The sequence below is a fragment of the Drosophila bipectinata genome, chromosome 2R, assembly GCF_030179905.1.
Source record: "Drosophila bipectinata strain 14024-0381.07 chromosome 2R, DbipHiC1v2, whole genome shotgun sequence".
Taxonomy (NCBI): domain Eukaryota; kingdom Metazoa; phylum Arthropoda; class Insecta; order Diptera; family Drosophilidae; genus Drosophila; species Drosophila bipectinata.
Window position 1 is genome coordinate 2834878 of NC_091737.1, and position 21649 is coordinate 2856526.

The 21649-nt window shown below is 38.6% G+C and overlaps 1 protein-coding gene across 1 annotated transcript in view; it reads left to right on the top strand.

Moving 5' to 3' along the window:
* The window catches only part of DIP-lambda (Dpr-interacting protein lambda), a 292234-nt gene that overhangs the window by 55090 nt on the left and 215495 nt on the right, over positions 1-21649 (top strand). Inside the window, exons 4-5 of the mRNA XM_043210436.2 lie at positions 9456-9641; positions 9827-10022. Coding sequence (XP_043066371.1) covers positions 9456-9641; positions 9827-10022 — 382 coding nt within the window. The remainder of the gene's footprint in view (positions 1-9455; positions 9642-9826; positions 10023-21649) is intronic.

The following is a 21649-nucleotide window of genomic DNA, read 5'->3' on the forward strand; positions in this document are numbered from 1 at the left end:
AAATTTGTAGAATGATTTTCACTTAGTTTTCTAGCACACTCCTTGCACAAAGATTTATTTTCAAATGATTGAAATATAAAAAATTGATGAACTTTTTTGTTGATTTCATGTCCCATTTTCTTTCTAATTGTTCGTTAATTATTTTTTCTTCACACCCAATTGTCACAAAGGCAAATTAAACAAAACCCACAAACTTTCACATACAGACATACGTACAAAAAAGACTTTTTTAATAGTCTCACAAAGTCAAACGGCCCTGGAAAGAACAGAGCCAAAGGGATAAGAAAATATTTTTTGTTAGTTGAGCGAGAACAAAATTTTTATACGAACAAACCAAACGGTTGCTGTCAGACTACTGATATATAAAAAAACCTGCAAGGGATAGATTTTTCAAGATATCTTCTAGCTTGGTCAAATTTTACCGTGAATAACTCTGAATATTACAGGAGTTATAGTCGGCACTGCCGGATACAATTTACTCAGGGTCCAAAGAAGTTTTATAACTTTGTACACTAAGCGTAAACACGTATCTTTTCCACCTCTGCTAACGTTTGAAAATTCATCTGCGACCTCTGATCAGGCCATTGCCGATCTATTCGCAAAATTTTTATAAATAACTTATTCCCGCCTAAAATGACATATCAGCCTTACGCATACAATATTCAATTAGCAAATCTTATTTTCTGTCCGATTTTCACCGAGAATAGTTTATTATCTGATCTTCCAAGGGTCATAACCCTTTTATTCGCCAGGCTCCGATGTAGTACCAGGCTGTGTGCTAAAATACTGTGCCAGGGCTCTGTGCAAACCTATTCCTAGACTTTTAAACTTATCTTTGGAAACCTCGAATTTTCCCCTGTGGAAATTGGAAGGAAACTTTCATAATTCCCCTACTTAAAAAAGGGAAAAAGTCCGATGCTACCAACTACAGATGATTCTCTAAACGGTCGGCAATCCCAAAGTTATTTGAAAAATTAATTACTCCTCATCTGAAAAACCTTTGCTCTTTCGATTATCTCTCCATGTCAGAATTTCTTCATTATCCTTTGTCATAGATGGCTTCCAAAGGAATTTTAAGCCGATGTTATTTACAAAGCATTTGATTCAGTTAATCACTCACTCTCGTTGAGTAAACTGAATGTGCTGGGATTTCCTACAGACCTCTTAACGTGGATTTCCAGCTGCTTAGATAGAAGAACACAAAGAGTCTTATTTAAAAACATACATTCCTGCTTGGTCCTTGCTACATCTGGCATCCCTCAAGGAAGTTATCTTGGCCCGTTAATACTTACCCTTTTTATAAATGACTTGCCCCTGCTTTAAGGGGCCCATCCACAGGCGAGCATGTTCGTCAACCTGCTCGCCTACTTGAATTTCATTTTCCCCACTAACTAGAACCAACATTCGTGCGAACATCATTTTTCGATAAATTTTCAAACTATCAACATGTCAACGGACAACGACTGCGGCACTGTAATTGCACTTATGGCAAAAAGGCAAAAAGGAAGCACAGTGCTCATCGAACTCTTTATATTTTTTGAGTAGAACTTCTTATGCGTTATTACGCAAATGCTTGTTTTTATATTAATCGCTTTGGCGTGCCATAATGCAGGCTCATTTTTTAGGCAATAAATAAAATCTAGCAGGAACTTTTTATTCATTTTTCTCTACCAAAACGTTTTTCAAAATGACGTTCGTGCCAACATTGCCATCCATTGGCGAGCATGTTTTTGCAAACGTTGTCAAAATAGAACTATTTCAATTTCATTCGAACATTTTGACGAACACAAAATTTGACAACGAACACTACCATCCACAGGAAATATTTCGTCGAGCACTACATGTTCGCCCAACATGCTCGCCTGTGGATGGCCCCTTTAACGAACTGTCTAGTTCTTATGTATACAGATGATGTTAAGCTTTATCTTCAATATAAATCCATCTCGGCCCAATGCAGTCTTCAGTCTGCTCTTGAAAACTTTCAAAAATGGTTTTTAGCAAATAATATAATGTGTCTTATTAGCTTATGTCTTTTTATCGTTCTTGCCTTCTGCAGTCTACGTATCCTTTTTATGAGATTGCTCTGGAGAAATTAGCTCAGGTTATTGATCTCAGCGTCCTTTTAGACACTAAATTTAAATTTTCGGACCATATTTTCACATTCCGTTTCATACGGCTCATATGTGCGGAGTCCCCAATATGGAGTACATAAGGACCGCATAGAATCCGTACAAACGAATTTCTAAACTTTTTCACATAGAGGGATGCAAATCTTCATCTTCCATCTTAAAGAAGCAGACTAACCAGATACAATTTTAACATTCCTAATAGAAGGACTATAAATGTTATTTCTTAGGAATTGTAGTTTGACATATGCACAGCACGACTCTTTTAGGATCTTATGCTCGAACTACAATGGTATCTACTCTATAACATCTCTTTCCTGTCCTTCAAATTTAAAATGTAGTATTTTTTGTAGTATTATTATATATGTAGTATTAATTTCCCTACTAACTCCTTTTAGCTTAACAAATAACAAATAGCTTAATAAAAATATTTATAAATCGTTTCTCGAGCCCCCCGGTCTTCTGGGCCTCTAAGCTTTATGATGAATGCAGGAATGCTAGCTGATGCTCTAATGGATGCACAAACAGTTTTAACAATCGGAAAGACCGAAAAAAAAAATATAAAAAAATAATAAAAGGAACATTACAAAAGTTTTCGTTACAATTTATAATATAATATTAATATCTTATCAGATAAACTGGTTACGAATATGTACAATTTTTGACCAATGAAACAATAATCCAGACTACGGAAAAGTAGTCTCTACGGAAAAGTGGTCTCGAGTTCCTTTTTTAAGACGAAAAAACCAAGGTGGTTTTGTTGTCACTGACGATGATACTTCAGGAACAAATTTATTCAACGTGTCGGGTCAGACAGCTTCCGCTGTTTTAGTTTTAAGTTTTTTTTATTAGGCTTAAGTACGTAAAAATCGCCTCGCTTGGTCGCGAGCCGACTCTTTCTTTGCCGCTTGGCTTCAACGGGCCTATCTTTGGGGAGTTTTAGCTCCGCAATGTCTAGGTCGGGACGCCCTCTCCGTTATCGAAAGCTTTAGCTTCGCAATGTCTAGTCGAGCCGCACTCTCTGTATATACATAACTTAAACTCATTGCTTAGCACCATAAACTATCTTAGGATTATCCAGTTTCATCTGCCTGCAGAATAAATAACTTAAAAAGTTTGTAATTATTTATTTCGACATTTATTTTCAAGCGGATTGTCAAAACCTCAATGACCAAACACAACGCATTATGAATAATTTCGTAAACCGAACCACTTGGAGAGTGGTTGAACCGTAAAGCACTCATGATTATAAGACACATAGATTAACGTAAAAGCAAATATTATAGAATGGTGAAACTCTTCAGGAAGGGATAGCGGCGACGACTGATTTATTTTTAATTTTATTATGATTTATTGTCACAGAGAATGTCACATTGGAGAATATAAGGTCCAGAAAAAGTGTTATGGGTGTTATGGATGCGGTTGAGTTGGAATAGTGTAATATCGATAAAGTCATTATGACAACTGGAAAGCAGGGAATTGTCACCCTCGGTTGGGATCCAGGAAATAGGGAAAAAGTTGAAATTGCCCATAATTACCAACGAAAAATCAGATTTAATGGCTTCAAGGCGGTGAAAATATACGATATATTCTACTATAGGAGGAATGTAGAAACAGGTCCTAACCTATGTCCCAAAAATAATCTCTCTTCCAAAATTATTCGGGAAAGGAATAAGTTCAGCATTAAGGACACAATCAGAAAAATATGGACAATTCTATCACAATACAGTATACATGGGCTTAGATATTAGAACTTGGGAAAAAAATTTCATAATCAGAGACAGAAAATCAAAAGAAGCTTACTACTGGGGGGTAGTAGTAACATGGTAGCACCCAATTGACTGTTAGTAGGTTATTGTTAGTAGGCTAAAGTCCAAGGAATTGGGTTTCAAGTCCAAGGCATTGCTCATTAAGGACCGAGAACTGCCTGCCAACATCAAGAATCCATTTCTAATCTGCTTCATAAAAGTCCGCATCTCAGACTCATTTTCTCTGCAATCGATACAAGCCCCACAACATCGCTTATTCGTCCATTTTGTCCACCTCCTTATCTTTCTATAAATTTGGTGCTATTTCTCCGGGTCTCCGGTTTGACCGGGCCATTTCTCCGGGTCCCGCAGTGGTCACAAAAATATTGAATAAAAAAGTCCAAAACCATCCGATATGAGTATCCTATCCTATGTTATTTACCAATCCATACAACATTTGTTTTGTGACTAAACCAGTGGGGGGCAAACCGCACACATGTTTAAAATTGGAATGTATGCGTAGCAGAGACAAAAAAATGAGAATTCACTGAGCGAAAAACACGTAGTTTTTTATTTCATTTTTCGTTAGGCCAAAAGTTGGAATGGGCACTAAAATAGTGTATTTTATTTTAAAGAAAGCTTTGCTAGTAACAGTTCTTAAACAAATGAAAAACTACGCTTATTTTTCTATATTTTCAATGGAAAAAACTTTTTCCAACGCAATTTCTCAGAAAATTTTTCTCAGTGGAAACATAAAAAAATTTGAAAGCGCTCACACTGTCAGTGTGCCGGCAGCGCTGCGGCAGAATTTCCTACCCTATGCACGCGTGCTTTAAAAAAAGATGGTTTGCCCCCCACTGGTTTAAGCATTAAACACGTTTAGATAAAATTACGGTTATAATAAAATCCCAAAGATTGAGTATAGATTAAACCTGCGGAAAGAAGAACCAATAATGTAGTTTACTCTACAAGTAGCTTACACTAAACCAAAAACCCTTTCACACTGGGCAAAACATTTTTCTGCTTGGCTTTTTTCCGGCACAGCGTCACTATAACGATTGTGTGAGAGAGATTTCCTCTCACACTTATGAAGTAGGATTATAATTGAAAATTTTCAATGACCAAAAATTGGAGACCTTAAACCTGGCGGGAGGAGAGGAAGAGGCATCTCACCCTGCTTCATTTTCTTGACTCGCAGTCTTTTATTGGCCCACGTCAGCCACAAACGAGTGCACTGATCCAATAGTCAATCGCTAACGCATCAATTTCCCAAAATGGTAGCGGTGATAGCCTTGCTTACGACTGGCAAGTCAGCTGCAGCTCCAGGGTCGAAGTTTCTGGTATTGGCGGCTATGAATTGTCCATGGGGGCTTCTGGTATTTTCTGTTGATATTCTCCTGCGTTCCCACTGATCCAAATACTCTGACCTTGTTAGCCAACATCACGGACCTCCATCGTAGTTTCAGCTTGGATCTTTCCTTGGCATGTTGGGCAAATTCAGCACTTAGCTGTCTTACCGTTGCTGCAAAAATCCAACTTGGATGGGTCGTGTCGAGGCGGTTCACATGTGGAGAGTAGTTCACTTGCTTCCACTGCCCACAAGGATGAGGCAAAAGGCTCAAGCCTGCTGGATGAACGTTTAGACTGTCTGCTCTGCCGGTTTTGGGAAATTGAAGACCGCTCCGATCCTATTGTTGAAAACGGACGAAGATGAGTTAGATTGCGATGCGCATTCCGTAAAAATGATGCTCGGTTTGATTCAGGCTCTTACTCTGTGAGAATTTCGTTGAAATACATTTCTAAATTGCTTGGAGAATCTTACTCCCAAGCGTTCGACGATTTCTTTCCCTAAAAAATATACTCTGTCGCCTTCCTCAAGTGAAGGAGCAATCTTCTGCTTTCCTAAAGGAGTATTTGGAGTTGGGTCATATGTACCCTGTCCCTGTTGATGTTCACGTTACTGCCAAAGCTTGTGTCGGAAGTAGCGCAGTTGAAGGACTGTGGCTCCGCCCTGGATTCGAGAAGAACCCTCTCGTTTTAATATTGTAGTCACCAATCAAGCTTTGAATATTTAGGACCTAACTAGAGCCGAGGAGGAGCGGTATGTTCCCATTTCCCTAAACCCTGCTCTCCCAATAAATTGATTAAGAATTTCGTCTCACTGTCTTCCGTTTCTCCTTGGAGCTCAAGATGAGTGGCCAACCGCGGTCCCACCTGAGAGATCGTGGAGCTACGTAGTGGATCGTGGAGTATAACAGCGGGTTCTGAGTACTTTAAGTACACACTCTCTCTTCTTAGGCAGCATTAAACTGCGCAAATGTATCCGACGCCAGTAAGCCTCTGTTGCAGGACAACATTAAGTCTGATTTCCCAGAGAAAAGTTTTAATGGCTGCTAGGTCTTGGGAGTCACTGGGGTGGATTTTTGTGGGTCCTTTTATTATAAGCTGGAAGTTTGTGAAAATGTAAAATGTTACGTCATCTTTTTTATTTTTTTTGCCACCAAAGCTGCCAACCTGGAGCTTGTAAGGTATCTTTCCACAACTTTTTTTCTGCATGTATTTAAGTGGCTTATATGCAAAAAAGTCAAAAAGAATTCGGGGAGCTGCTCCCATCATAAACGATAAGCCTCGACTGGCGCTGCTTGAGTTTTGCACTTTGGAATCTATCGAATGGCATTTTATTCCTCTTTGAGCAGTGCTTATAATGGATTACCCTGGGCCTGTCTTGGTCCTTAACAATGTGGTGTTTGTCAAAGACGAGAACCTAACCTCGATAAATTGGCCACTTGCGAGAATTACTGAGCTAATTCCTGGACGAGATGTGAGTGTTTCAAGTGGCGGTGATTTGAACCGTATCTGGAACCACCAATCGCGCAGTGTCTAAGCTGTGCCTCTCGCCCCTTAAGGATGAAGTGCCCCAACTTGGTGAAGAATGTCGGGTCAGGCTGCAGACGACTCCTAGCTTTTAAATAATGTCTAAATTTTTTGGTAATTATTGTTGTTCGTTGCGACCATTGTTGGTCGCAACTCTTTCGCTTTCTCGGCCGCTCGGCTTCAACTGGATGATTTAGCAAGATTTCGCTCTGCATAATATCTAAGGCGGGCGCCCTCTTGTTCCTAGTTTCTTTGCGCTCATGCGCAAAAAATAAATATTCTTAAAATTTATAATTTACGAATTTCGTCCTTTTTTTTTTGGAGCGAATTATTGTCGTTGAAACATCTCAATGACCAGAAAATCTGGCCGGCAATATTTTATTGACCTCAGCCATGTTATCGCTCCGTTCGCTCGCGCTCGCCCTCGCACTTCATGTATCTTTTTTACTTCACCCGCTGCCGTGCATTAGATCGATCACCAGCATCTGCCGTCATGCGCTTGCCTCCTCGCGGTGTCTCTCCGCACAATCAAGCGGTCTTCAACCCCTCAGACTAACATTTTCAATATATCTCCCAAATCATTTTGTACCAATTCAAATCTATTAAATAAAAGCCCATCTAAAAAGGGAGATTCTTAACTTTAATTGAAGCTACCCGAAATCGCGCGGTAACTTAACGAAAACAATGATATTTTTTAACAAATTTAAGGTCTTTGTATTAAGGTCAATTGTATTTGCTCTTCATAGCAAACAAATAATAGCTTTTGGAAATAATTCAGTGTACATTGTGTCATTTTTTCCTTATATTATAACAGGGTCCCACTCGAAACCAAAAAGGAAGACCTCATCAAAATTTTCCATAAAACTTGTCTAAAGCCTTGACCGTTGCATAGAATAAAAAAGCTCAGCTAATCTTCTTCTTAACTGATGCTGAGCTCTTGGGTCTATGGGCGAGAATCAAAAGATAATAATCGCGTCATATTTCTGTTAATACAAAAACTTGCAAGGAATTTTACCCCGTCAAGTTGTTATACCCTTGCAGAGGGTATTATAATTTTGTCCAAAAGTGTGCAACGCAGTGAAGGAGACATCTCCGACCCTATAAAGTATATATATTCTTGATCAGGATCACCTCCTGAGTTGATATGAGCATGTCCGTCTGTCCGTCTATCCGTCTGTCTGTCCGTTTCTACGCGAACTAGTCTCTCAGTTTTGAAGCTATCGTCTTGAAACTTTGCACACACACTTCTTTCCTTTGCACGCAGTATATAAGTCGGAACGGCCCGGATCGGCCAACTATATCCTATAGCTGCCATATAACTGAACGATCGGAAATGGTATAACTTTGATGTTTTTAGAGTTAGAGAGTTCGAATTTGACACAAGAGCTATTTTTGGCAAAATAATACGACATGCCAAATTTCATAAGGATCGGCCGACTATATCCTATAGCTGCCAAATAACTGAACGATCGGAAATGACCCAACTTTTGTGTTTTTGAAGATAGAAAGCTGGAACTTGGTACAGATTATATTTTTAGTCAGTTGATTCAACCTTCAAAATTTCATAAGGATCGGCCAACTATATCCGATGTTTGCGATATATATCCGGTTTTAGCTGCAAGGGTATATAAACTTCGGCTCCGCCCGAAGTTAGCTTTCCTTTCTTGTTTTTTTTTGTTATTTAATTTACGAAAAAACAAGAAAGGAAAGCTAACTTCGGTCGGAGCCGAAGTTTATATACCCTTGCAGTTTAAACCGGATATATATCGCAAACATCGGATATAGTTGGCCGATCCTTATGGGAATATGAATATATAATCCAATTTATTACAATACAAAATCTAAAAAAAGTCTCAAGCTTCTATCTTCAAAAATACCAAAGTTGGTATTTCTACCAAAAACCATTTCCGATCGTTCAGTTATATGGCAGCTATAAGATATAGTCGGCCGATCGTTATGAAATTTGGTAGATCGGATTAACTGACCAAGAATATAATCTGTACCAAGTTCCAGCTTTCTATCTTTAAAAACACGAAAGTTGGGTCATTTCCGATCGTTCAGTTATATGACAGCTATAGGATATAGTCGGCCGATCCTTACGAAATTTGGCATGTCGTATTATTTTGCCAAAAATAGCTCTCATGTCAAATTTGAACTCTCTAACTCTAAAAACACCAAAGTTATACCATTTCCGATCAATCAGTTATATGGCAGCTATAGGATATAGTCGGCCGATCCGGGCCGTTCCGACTTATATGCAAATGCAAAGGAAAGAAGGGTGTGTGCAAAGTTTCAAGTCGATAGCTTTAAAACTGAGAGACTAGTTCGCGTAGAAACAGACAGACGGACAGACAGACGGACAGACGGACAGACGGACATGCTCATATCAACTCAGGAGGTGATCCTGATCAAGAATATATATACTTTATAGGGTCGGAGATGTCTCCTTCACTGCGTTGCACACTTTTGACCAAAATTATAATACCCTCTGCAAGGGTATAAAAAACGTTTCGAGGTATTGTTATACCCTTGTAGAGGGTATTATAATTTTTGTATCACTCAGATCGAACACCCACTTAACATTTTTTCTTGTTCGACTATTTATAGTATCTCATCGTGCCCTCTACTGCAGGTGGTTCGTTAACTACTTAAAATGCCGTTCATAGTGATATTTTCAAAGTTGAACTATATGTTATTTTCCATACAGGTGGCCTGGATTAAATCTGATTCCAAAGCAATACTTGGAATACATACTCACATGGTATCTCTAAATCCCAGATTAGCAGTAACTCACAACGGCCACAACACCTGGAAGCTTCACATATCCCGCGTGCAAATAAACGATTCTGGTAGCTACATGTGTCAAGTGAATACAGACCCAATGAAAAGCCAAGTAAGTCTTTTATTCCCCAAAGGCTTCGGTAAGTATAAAGGTACTTTCTATATCCGCCAGGGTTACGCTGGCATGTGCATCAAATTTAAGGACGATTTTATAAACTTTTTTGTATTTATTTTTTGCAAGTATATCTTTTAAAGAAAAATGAATTTTCCCTTAAACAAAAAATGTCTTTTTTTCAGTCAGGATATTTGGATGTGGTTGTTCCACCAGATATTCTTAACCACCCAACACAAAATCTTGAGGAAGGTGTTAGCACAGAAGGTGGCAGCATTGCTCTTGAGTGCAGCGCAACCGGCGTTCCCGAGCCAAAAGTTCAATGGCGGCGTGAAGCAGGAAAAGATATTATACTTCGAGCAGATAGTCGGGAAAAACAAGGTAAAAGTCGTTAAAAGGAGTAAAAGGAGTCATAAATGACAATATAAGGGGGGCTACACAAAACACTTTCACTTAAATACCGTTTAATTTCACATTAGGCAGCAGCATATGTATGTATGTCTGTGTTGCATGATTTTAAAAGACCGACAATCTTGCTAGTGCTTTTGATAAAATAACTAGCTTTTTATACTGTAGGTCCATAATGTCATATTTTTTAAGGTGAATTAGATTAACGGTAATGACCCTTATTTGGTCCGAATTCGGAGTACAAGTAAAAATAAAAGTGTAGTGTGGTCTTTCTCCGGCTTTGCTATCATTATTATAATTGACTTTTTTCATCTCACTGGAAAGTGGCCAAGCTTTGCGATGGCATTAAGGAGCTGGGTGAGAGTGCAAACGACGCAGTGTGGGAGCTCAATGATCATTTTGGGAGTTATGAGGTCGCAGCCCGGGAATTTTTTCGGATTCAGTTGTCTTTTGATGATGTTAACGATTTCGTTTGGGCGAAACTCATTTGGCTCATGTTAAGACTGGGACTCATAGTCGGCAAAGTAAACGCATTGGTGGCAGAATTTGGTTGGAAGACATTTTTAAGGTGTTTGGCAAACGTGCTGGCTCTGTCTGCGTCGTTGCGCGCCCACCCGCCTGTGGAATTTCTAATAGGTATTACGGTGCATCTTTCGGTAAGCTTAGAGTTGGGTGAGCTCTCCATAGTGAGTGTTTTGTACGATTAGTTGACAATTGCTCTATGTAGCGGCGGTGGACATAAGTTTCTTCTTGCTGTAGAGCTTGATCAAGTTGACGTGAGGCATGTTTTATGCTTTGCTTAGCAGATGGCGATCTGTGAAATTGCCATTCTCGACGTAAGCGTCGCTTTTCGAGGACGAGCTGTTCGATTTGTAGATTTGTCTTCTTTTGAATGCATTGTGTGTTTATAGTTTGAGGTGTTGAAACTCGAGCTGCAGAGACGAGTACAGACTCCAGTGAATTAACAAAACTGTCTTCGTTGGCTTTGTCGCTGAGGTGAGAACTAAGCTCAATGTGTGAGCAAATATACTTCCTGTACTTAACCCAATTGGTTTTATGTGAGGTCAGATTTGGTGATTGATCCCATGTTCCTGGGTGTCGGAGTAAAGTAAAAAGGACAGGAGAGTGATCAGATGAAAGATCCGAAAGGCATCTTATTTTTTTAGGAATGTTGTAGTCTCCTGCTGCTATGAAGTGGTCTCCGAGTGAGTTGAAAAACTGCATAAACTCATCTTTGGCTATGGTGAAGCGTGGGGGGCAGTATACGGCAGCTAGAGTTAATTCCTTGCCAGTATTTAGGTGTATATTTATGGATGTGGCCTGTAGGTAGTTTTTAGCAAATTTCGTATGATAATGGTGCTTAATACAGCTTCTGATTAAAATTCAGTCCCAGTGATTTATTCCATAGAATTAATATCCTTGTAGTTGGAAATTTTGAGGCTGGCGTAGCCAGTCCTGATTTTAAAGCACTCGCGCTTGTGACATTTTTGGAAGAGTTTATGGGTCCTAGTGAGGATCTGGCTGCAGTCAAGAAGAAGACTTCAGGGTATGACCTGGAGGCTATCAACTGTTTATTTTGGGTGCGGGCAGTAATTCCCTTCTGATAGATGCGACTTTTCAACTCCTTATAAACTGGGCAACCTCTAAAGATAGCAGTGTGATTTCCACCTCAGCTGCCGCACTTTTTCAAGTTGTGGTCATCTCTGCTCGCTGGGCAGTGTGCGGAGTCATGAAGCTCACCACAAACTACACACACCGGGCGCAGTTTACAGTAAGACTTTACTTTTACTTTTTTGTGTTGCATATATTTTTAACCAATAGAGATCATTATCTTTATTTTTCACATTTTTCAACCACACTTACTAATCGCTCTCTTTAAGGGGCTATATACAATTGTACCGCACAAAAAAATTAAATTTTATCGATTTTTTTTGACACCATAGAAAATATTTATTAAAAATGTTATACCGACGTTGTTTAGTACATGTTTCTGGGTACTTATTTAAATGTTTTCATAAAAAAATATTAAATAATAAAAATGTTATAGCCGAATTCCAAGATCGTCTTTTTTCGATGGTGTCTTGCGGTGGACATCATATCCCAAGAACGGTTGATCCGAAATCAAAAATTCAATCCGAAAAAAATTTCGTTAGTATATTGTATTGCCTAGTCCGTGAACGAAGGATTTGTAAAAATTTTGATTAAAAAGAAAATGGCGACGGTTTTTACAAAAAAAGGCACTTTTTCAAGGTATAAGATTTTCGATTTTTATGCTCTAAAAAAGGAGTTTTCAAAAAAATTCAATTTCCTTCGTTCACGGACTATCTATTATCATAATAAAACAGATTCTGAGATAATCGCGTTTAAAATTTCAAGTTTGATGTGCGCTATAATTAGCTACAACTTTGGTTTTAACGGTCCGATCGTTATGAATTTTTGTGAGAGTATTTTAACAGTATACACCTGACCCTCGCTTAACACAGGGGTTACGTTCATAGAAAACCTCGTGTTAAGCGAAATGGTGTTAAGCGAAACATGGATTCAGTAAAAAATAAGGGGTTACGTTCTAAAAATTCGAAATTGGCAGCAAAAAAAAATTGTTTATTGTTCAAATTTGGTATGTTTTTATTAAAGTTTCATACATTTGTTCAAAATTAACCAAAAGTTATTATGTATATGCCTTTAATAAAAGCATTCCATTCATATTTTCAAACATAAAAGTTGTTATTTAATTAAAAAAGTTTTTTCTTATAATTAATTAATAGGTTAAACTTTATAGAAACTAAAAATTGTAATAAAGTAAGGAGATCATATGTTTCTATCCATATTAAATTTGAAATGCATTTGCTTATTTACAGTTTAAGCCAGTTTTTTTCAATATGTTTTCTTTTTTAGGGGCTTTTTACAAAAAATAATCAGACATTTATGATCGTTTAATCGTGTAAGATAGAGGTTTTTAGCGTGTTAAAATGCGGGATGGGAGCAAATTTGAAACCGTGTAAGACCGAGTTCGTGCTAAAAGAGTACGTATTAAGCGAGGTATACTTAAAGAATATGCAATAAAAAAATATCGATTTTTCGATCTATCACAACTGTATTTAACCCCTTTAAGCAGGGGTGCCCAAGCTCTGCATACGGCGGAGCAAATGCAAAAAATCACAAATTGGTGCGAAAATTTTCACATTCACAAGAGACTTAAAAAATTATCATAATAATAAAAATTAATTTTAAATATTTAGCCAATAAAAAAACGCTTTCCGCTTTTTAAAACAGCCTATAATTATTCTATTTGAAATAATGCAAAGCTTCTAACTTTAGATATTTCTTGCACTGAAAAGTTTTCGGCAATCCAACAACAACATGCATTCGGATTTGGACTATTGAGGAGAATACGGAAAACACGAAATATTCTTATTGTAATTGCCGACATTTCATCATTGTATAATTATTTTTTTCTTGTTTTTATTAACCTTGATTTTATTTCTTTTTAGGCTTTGTGAGCCTATAAAATATATATATAAATTAAATTTTGTTTTTTTAAGTTCACTAACGGTCTATAGACTAATACACCAAAAGTAGTGTAAAGTAAAGTAAGTCCAGGCGTAGTGGTGATCGTGAGTTTGTAATCCAGTGGAGGCTGCTGACTTTCAGTTTATCCTTTTAGTAAAAGCGGAGGGCATGTCTGTTTATTAAGAGTAAATTAATTCGTCTGTTTATTAAGTGTTTACTCTTTCGTTCGTTTATTTTAATGCGCCAGTCGGACAGCCACCCTTTCACTACTCTAAAATGATTAGCGAGTTGGTTTATTGCTTGGGTTGGGCATCTGGAGCGACTAAGGATCGTTGAAATATCCGTTCGTTGGAATATCCGCAGTATACAATACATATAGACAGGGCCAAGCGCTCTTCCTTGATGAGCTCCAGCTTCGATGATGTAGTCGCCCGAAATAGCTGCGTTGCATCTCACTGAAAATACCCTATTATAGAGGTATGATACCAGTGGCTTGTGGGTGTATGTTGGCAAACACGCTTTAATTTTGTGCATGAGGCCATAAGACCATTAAGCCAGGGTTTGGCTGGATGTGTATCGAATGTTTCAGCTCAATCTTTGTCGCGTGCGCCTCTTATCTGGCACGAGCTGTTTGATTTGCTGATTGGATTTTTAGTATTTTTTGTCGGCCGCAACGAGAACTTCTTCCAGGGTGTTCCTAGTGTAGTCGATGTGGGCACTCAAGTACTTTTTGTATTTAAGCCAGTTCGTTTTTGGCGACGTCATGCTGAAGAGGTGTTCGGTTATTTCTGGGCTTTGAAGAAACGTTAAGAGCACAATGGGGTGGCCTGGCGATAAATCCGAGACTACTTTGGCACATATTAGATTGCGAGGTATGTTTTTTGTCACAGCAAAGTCAATAAGGTCTGGGAGCCTGCGTGGGTCTTTTGGGCAGTATGTGGGACTTCCAGTGAAAACATAGTCCAGTTTATTTCTCATTGTACATAGTCCAGCATTGTACAATTGCCTTCGTTTGGGAGTCACTAGAAGTGATCCCAAACTGCGTATATTTGGATTTGTAGTCTCCTGTGGCTATAAAACGACCCCAAAGTGAATTGTAGAAGTCTATTAATTTTCCTTTCGGGTAGAGACGCGAGGAGGGCAGTAAACGGCAGCGATTAAAAAGCTTCCATTGCTTTACTGAATTTTTATTGATGTGGCTTGCTAGAAGTTTGTTGTAAAACTTTTGTGAAAATGATGCGTTCTCTGATTAGAACTCTGTTTCCGTCGTGAACTTTCGCATCTGGATGATCTGTGCGGTGGATTGCATAGCCTCTTAATTGAAAGTTTTATATGCTTATAAGATGCGTTTCTACCAGTAGTATAGCGTCAATATGGTTTTCGTTTAAGGGGAGGTTCTTTTGGATTTTTCCGCAAATTAAGCAAACTTTGAGAATGGATTGCCGGAAAATGAAACATTCGAACTTATGCTTTTGAACTTTCGATTCGTTGTTTATTAACGATTAAAAAAAAAATTAAGGTAATTCAAAATGGCGGCTTCAAAATGGCGGATCTCGTTGACCTCTATTTTTCTGCTTTGTCTAGTGTAGGGCCGCTGGTAGTGAACGGAAATTAGAAATGTATATAATTTATTAAAATTGGTGGAATTTTCTATGTCTTATACCTAATGACAATTAATTTTGGTAAAAATTAACCAATTTCATGGACGTTTAAAAAAAAAATTGACATTTTTTCTCTTTTTTTTTACTTTGATCTCGTTTAAAAATTATAAATAAAAAATTTTTTATGCCAATTTTAGGTATAAGGCACACAAAAAAGTATGTTCTCTTAAACATTTTTTGAATGAAGGAAATCGGATCAATAGAACGAGCCCTGTGCGCGACAAGAAGTTTCAAAACATGGTTCCGAGAAAAACGCGTTTAAAGTTTTTAGAAACTTTGCCTTTAGATAGCTTTCTTGTTATCATGGGTATGTTTAAAACGATCTAGCTCAAGAAATACGCGTCGTATCGAAATATCCCTTGGCACCTTGGCAAAATATATTCTACACATATGCAGCTTTTATTTTATTTAAAAAAAAAATCAATTTAAAAAAAAAAAATCCAAAAGAACCTCCCCTTAAAAATTTCCATCACAGATCGTAGAGTATAAGAGAAGTTTTTGATCCTTTTTACATTTTCTGTGGTATTTGATTGTGCGTTTCGGTCGCTTGTCGCATGCGATTCTTTAACTTCTTGTATGCCACACATCCTCTATATATTGCCGTATGGTTGCCTCCGCAGTTTCCACATTTTTCACGGTACTGCCCTTGTTGGTAGTGCAGTGAGCGGAGTTATGGGCGTCCCCGCGTATGGGCGTATGACGTAGTATGTCTATACTCTTGGCCATTGCGTTGCGGTTATGTGGCTTTTCTTCGATGTGTTTCTGTGTGTTTCTCCGATACAAAAACAAGAAAGGAAAGCTAACTTCGGGCGGAGCCGACGTTTATATACCCTTGCAGTTAAAACCGGATATATATCGCAAACATGGAATATAGTTGGCCGATCCTTATAAAAATATGATAATATAACCCAATTTAATATAATACAAAAACCAAACCTAAAAATATCCCAAACTTCTATATTCAAAAACACAAAAGTTGGGTAATTTCCGATCGTTCAGTTATATGGCAGCTATAGGATATAGTCGGCCGATCCTTATGAAATTTAGTAGGTTGGATTAACTGACCAAAAATATAATCTGTACTAAATTTCACCATTCTATCTTCAAAAACACGAAAGTTGGGTCATTTCCGATCGTTCAGTTATATGGCAGCTATAAGATATAGTCGGCCGATCCTTATGAAATTTGGCATGTCGTAATGTTTTGCCAAAAAATGCTCTCACGTCAAATTTGAACTCTCTAACTTTAAAAACGTCAAAGTTATACCATTTCCGATCAATCAGTTATATGGCAGCTATAAGATATAGTCGGCCGATCCGGGCCGTTCCGACTTATATACTGCGTGCAAAGGAAAGAAGGGTGTGTGCAAAGTTTCAAGACGATAGCTTTAAAACTGAGAGACTAGTTCGCGTAGAAACGGACAGACAGACAGACAGACAGACGGACAGACGGACAGACGGACATGCTCATTTTAACTCAGGAGGTGATCCTGATCAAGAATATATATACTTTATAGGGTCGGAGATGTCTCCTTCACTGCGTTGCACACTTTTGGACAAAATTATAATACCCTCTGCAAGGGTATAAAAATTACGGCTTGCAAATTGGGTGGACTTTGTTACTCAACGACCTACTTTCTGGTTCGAGCTCGACCTAAAAGAAGGGTTTTAGATTTTTGTCTTCGTTTAGAATGTTTATAAAATTCTTGGCGGCAAAGGCCTTTTTTGTAAGAGCGGTTTTCTTTTCCGCGGCGGTAACATCGGGTTCGATTCCCTTTGCTACCACTTGTAGGCCCTTGCTGTTTTTCAGCTAGTAAGTGTAGTAGTTTTTTTTGGCATCTTCCAGATATTTGATCACGATTCGGAAGTCTTGGTTTGCACCTTTGTTTCATGAATGTTCCCTTTGACGAGCTGGACAACATGAAAGTGTTTGCCGTTCCCAATCAACGCCATAATTTGGTTGACCGTGGCGTTCGAGCTTTTCTCTTTGATATAGATCAGAGGGAGCTGGTTTGGGCTGGTTTGTCTTGGGCTGGTTGGTTTTTCTCAACCTCCGTCAGTAGGGCATATGTTGCTACTGGATCTGCCTGGTTCGTCGTCGATCTTTTGGACGCGGTTCATTTTTGTTCTATTGTCTGCCTTGTTGTTGGGGCGAAATTTGTTTCCGCTTTTGGAGGGGGGATTTTACATTACGAACTCCATGACCAGGGAGTCGGAGTAAGCAGGGCGGGTGAGCACGACTGCACATGTGTCCTTTCGCTTTCAACCAGTGGTTCCGAGTGGCTCTTAATCGCCGATTTTTCCATTTCGGTATCGCGGGTTGAAAATTAAGCGTAGAAGCCGTTTCTTTCGTTCCCTGAGCTTCTACGCTTGTTCTTTTGATCGTTGCTCATTGAGCTTGTTTGTTATTTATTAAAACAACTTATTTTTACTAAATAAACAAGTTTATTTAAAACAACAATCCACTATTTTTATTTTAACACATATATACTGTTTTATTAATCTTGTCTATTGATATTAATAGTTTATGGTTCATCGTCTTTTCGCTTATATTGGGTTACAGTTCAGGCTTTCAGTTTATCCTTTTAGTAAAAGCGGAGGGCATGTCTGTTTATTAAGAGTAAATTAATTCGTCTGTTTATTAAGTGTTTACTCTTTCGTTCGTTTATTTTAATGCGCCAGTCGGACAGCCACCCTTTCACTACTCTAAAATGATTAGCGAGTTGGTTTATTGCTTGGGTTGGGCATCTGGAGCGACTAAGGATCGTTGAAATATCCGTTCGTTGGAATATCCGCAGTATACAATACATATAGACAGGGCCAAGCGCTCTTCCTTGATGAGCTCCAGCTTCGATGATGTAGTCGCCCGAAATAGCTGCGTTGCATCTCACTGAAAATACCCTATTATAGAGGTATGATACCAGTGGCTTGTGGGTGTATGTTGGCAAACACGCTTTAATTTTGTGCATGAGGCCATAAGACCATTAAGCCAGGGTTTGGCTGGATGTGTATCGAATGTTTCAGCTCAATCTTTGTCGCGTGCGCCTCTTATCTGGCACGAGCTGTTTGATTTGCTGATTGGATTTTTAGTATTTTTTGTCGGCCGCAACGAGAACTTCTTCCAGGGTGTTCCTAGTGTAGTCGATGTGGGCACTCAAGTACTTTTTGTATTTAAGCCAGTTCGTTTTTGGCGACGTCATGCTGAAGAGGTGTTCGGTTATTTCTGGGCTTTGAAGAAACGTTAAGAGCACAATGGGGTGGCCTGACGATAAATCCGAGACTACTTTGGCACATATTAGATTGCGAGGTATGTTTTTTGTCACAGCAAAGTCAATAAGGTCTGGGAGCCTGCGTGGGTCTTTTGGGCAGTATGTGGGACTTCCAGTGAAAACATAGTCCAGTTTATTTCTCATTGTACATAGTCCAGCATTGTACAATTGCCTTCGTTTGGGAGTCACTAGAAGTGATCCCAAACTGCGTATATTTGGATTTGTAGTCTCCTGTGGCTATAAAACGACCCCAAAGTGAATTGTAGAAGTCTATTAATTTTCCTTTCGGGTAGAGACGCGAGGAGGGCAGTAAACGGCAGCGATTAAAAAGCTTCCATTGCTTTACTGAATTTTTATTGATGTGGCTTGCTAGAAGTTTGTTGTAAAACTTTTGTGAAAATGATGCGTTCTCTGATTAGAACTCTGTTTCCGTCGTGAACTTTCGCATCTGGATGATCTGTGCGGTGGATTGCATAGCCTCTTAATTGAAAGTTTTATATGCTTATAAGATGCGTTTCTACCAGTAGTATAGCGTCAATATGGTTTTCGTTTAAGGGGAGGTTCTTTTGGATTTTTCCGCAAATTAAGCAAACTTTGAGAATGGATTGCCGGAAAATGAAACATTCGAACTTATGCTTTTGAACCTTCGATTCGTTGTTTATTAACGATTAAAAAAAAAATTAAGGTAATTCAAAATGGCGGCTTCAAAATGGCGGATCTCGTTGACCTCTATTTTTCTGCTTTGTCTAGTGTAGGGCCGCTGGTAGTGAACGGAAATTAGAAATGTATATAATTTATTAAAATTGATGGAATTTTCTATGTCTTATACCTAATGACAATTAATTTTGGTAAAAATTAACCAATTTCATGGATGTTTAAAAAAAAAATTGACATTTTTTCTCTTTTTTTTTACTTTGATCTCGTTTAAAAATTATAAATAAAAAATTTTTTATGCCAATTTTAGGTATAAGGCACACAAAAAAGTATGTTCTCTTAAACATTTTTTGAATGAAGGAAATCGGATCAATAGAACGAGCCCTGTGCGCGACAAGAAGTTTCAAAACATGGTTCCGAGAAAAACGCGTTTAAAGTTTTTAGAAACTTTGCCTTTAGATAGCTTTCTTGTTATCATGGGTATGTTTAAAACGATCTAGCTCAAGAAATACGCGTCGTATCGAAATATCCCTTGGCACCTTGGCAAAATATATTCTACACATATGCAGCTTTTATTTTATTTAAAAAAAAAATCAATTTAAAAAAAAAAAATCCAAAAGAACCTCCCTTTAAAAATTTCCATCACAGATCGTAGAGTATAAGAGAAGTTTTTGATCCTTTTTACATTTTCTGTGGTATTTGATTGTGCGTTTCGGTCGCTTGTCGCATGCGATTCTTTAACTTCTTGTATGCCACACATCCTCTATATATTGCCGTATGGTTGCCTCCGCAGTTTCCACATTTTTCACGGTACTGCCCTTGTTGGTAGTGCAGTGAGCGGAGTTATGGGCGTCCCCGCGTATGGGCGTATGACGTAGTATGTCTATACTCTTGGCCATTGCGTTGCGGTTATGTGGCTTTTCTTCGATGTGTTTCTGTGTGTTTCTCCGATACAAAAACAAGAAAGGAAAGCTAACTTCGGGCGGAGCCGACGTTTATATACCCTTGCAGTTAAAACCGGATATATATCGCAAACATGGAATATAGTTGGCCGATCCTTATAAAAATATGATAATATAACCCAATTTAATATAATACAAAAACCAAACCTAAAAATATCCCAAACTTCTATATTCAAAAACACAAAAGTTGGGTAATTTCCGATCGTTCAGTTATATGGCAGCTATAGGATATAGTCGGCCGATCCTTATGAAATTTAGTAGGTTGGATTAACTGACCAAAAATATAATCTGTACTAAATTTCACCATTCTATCTTCAAAAACACGAAAGTTGGGTCATTTCCGATCTTTCAGTTATATGGCAGCTATAAGATATAGTCGGCCGATCCTTATGAAATTTGGCATGTCGTAATGTTTTGCCAAAAAATGCTCTCACGTCAAATTTGAACTCTCTAACTTTAAAAACGTCAAAGTTATACCATTTCCGATCAATCAGTTATATGGCAGCTATAAGATATAGTCGGCCGATCCGGGCCGTTCCGACTTATATACTGCGTGCAAAGGAAAGAAGGGTGTGTGCAAAGTTTCAAGACGATAGCTTTAAAACTGAGAGACTAGTTCGCGTAGAAACGGACAGACAGACAGACAGACAGACGGACAGACGGACAGACGGACAGACGGACATGCTCATTTTAACTCAGGAGGTGATCCTGATCAAGAATATATATACTTTATAGGGTCGGAGATGTCTCCTTCACTGCGTTGCACACTTTTGGACAAAATTATAATACCCTCTGCAAGGGTATAAAAATTACGGCTTGCAAATTGGGTGGACTTTGTTACTCAACGACCTACTTTCTGGTTCGAGCTCGACCTAAAAGAAGGGTTTTAGATTTTTGTCTTCGTTTAGAATGTTTATAAAATTCTTGGCGGCAAAGGCCTTTTTTGTAAGAGCGGTTTTCTTTTCCGCGGCGGTAACATCGGGTTCGATTCCCTTTGCTACCACTTGTAGGCCCTTGCTGTTTTTCAGCTAGTAAGTGTAGTAGTTTTTTTTGGCATCTTCCAGATATTTGATCACGATTCGGAAGTCTTGGTTTGCACCTTTGTTTCATGAATGTTCCCTTTGACGAGCTGGACAACATGAAAGTGTTTGCCGTTCCCAATCAACGCCATAATTTGGTTGACCGTGGCGTTCGAGCTTTTCTCTTTGATATAGATCAGAGGGAGCTGGTTTGGGCTGGTTTGTCTTGGGCTGGTTGGTTTTTCTCAACCTCCGTCAGTAGGGCATATGTTGCTACTGGATCTGCCTGGTTCGTCGTCGATCTTTTGGACGCGGTTCATTTTTGTTCTATTGTCTGCCTTGTTGTTGGGGCGAAATTTGTTTCCGCTTTTGGAGGGGGGATTTTACATTACGAACTCCATGACCAGGGAGTCGGAGTAAGCAGGGCGGGTGAGCACGACTGCACATGTGTCCTTTCGCTTTCAACCAGTGGTTCCGAGTGGCTCTTAATCGCCGATTTTTCCATTTCGGTATCGCGGGTTGAAAA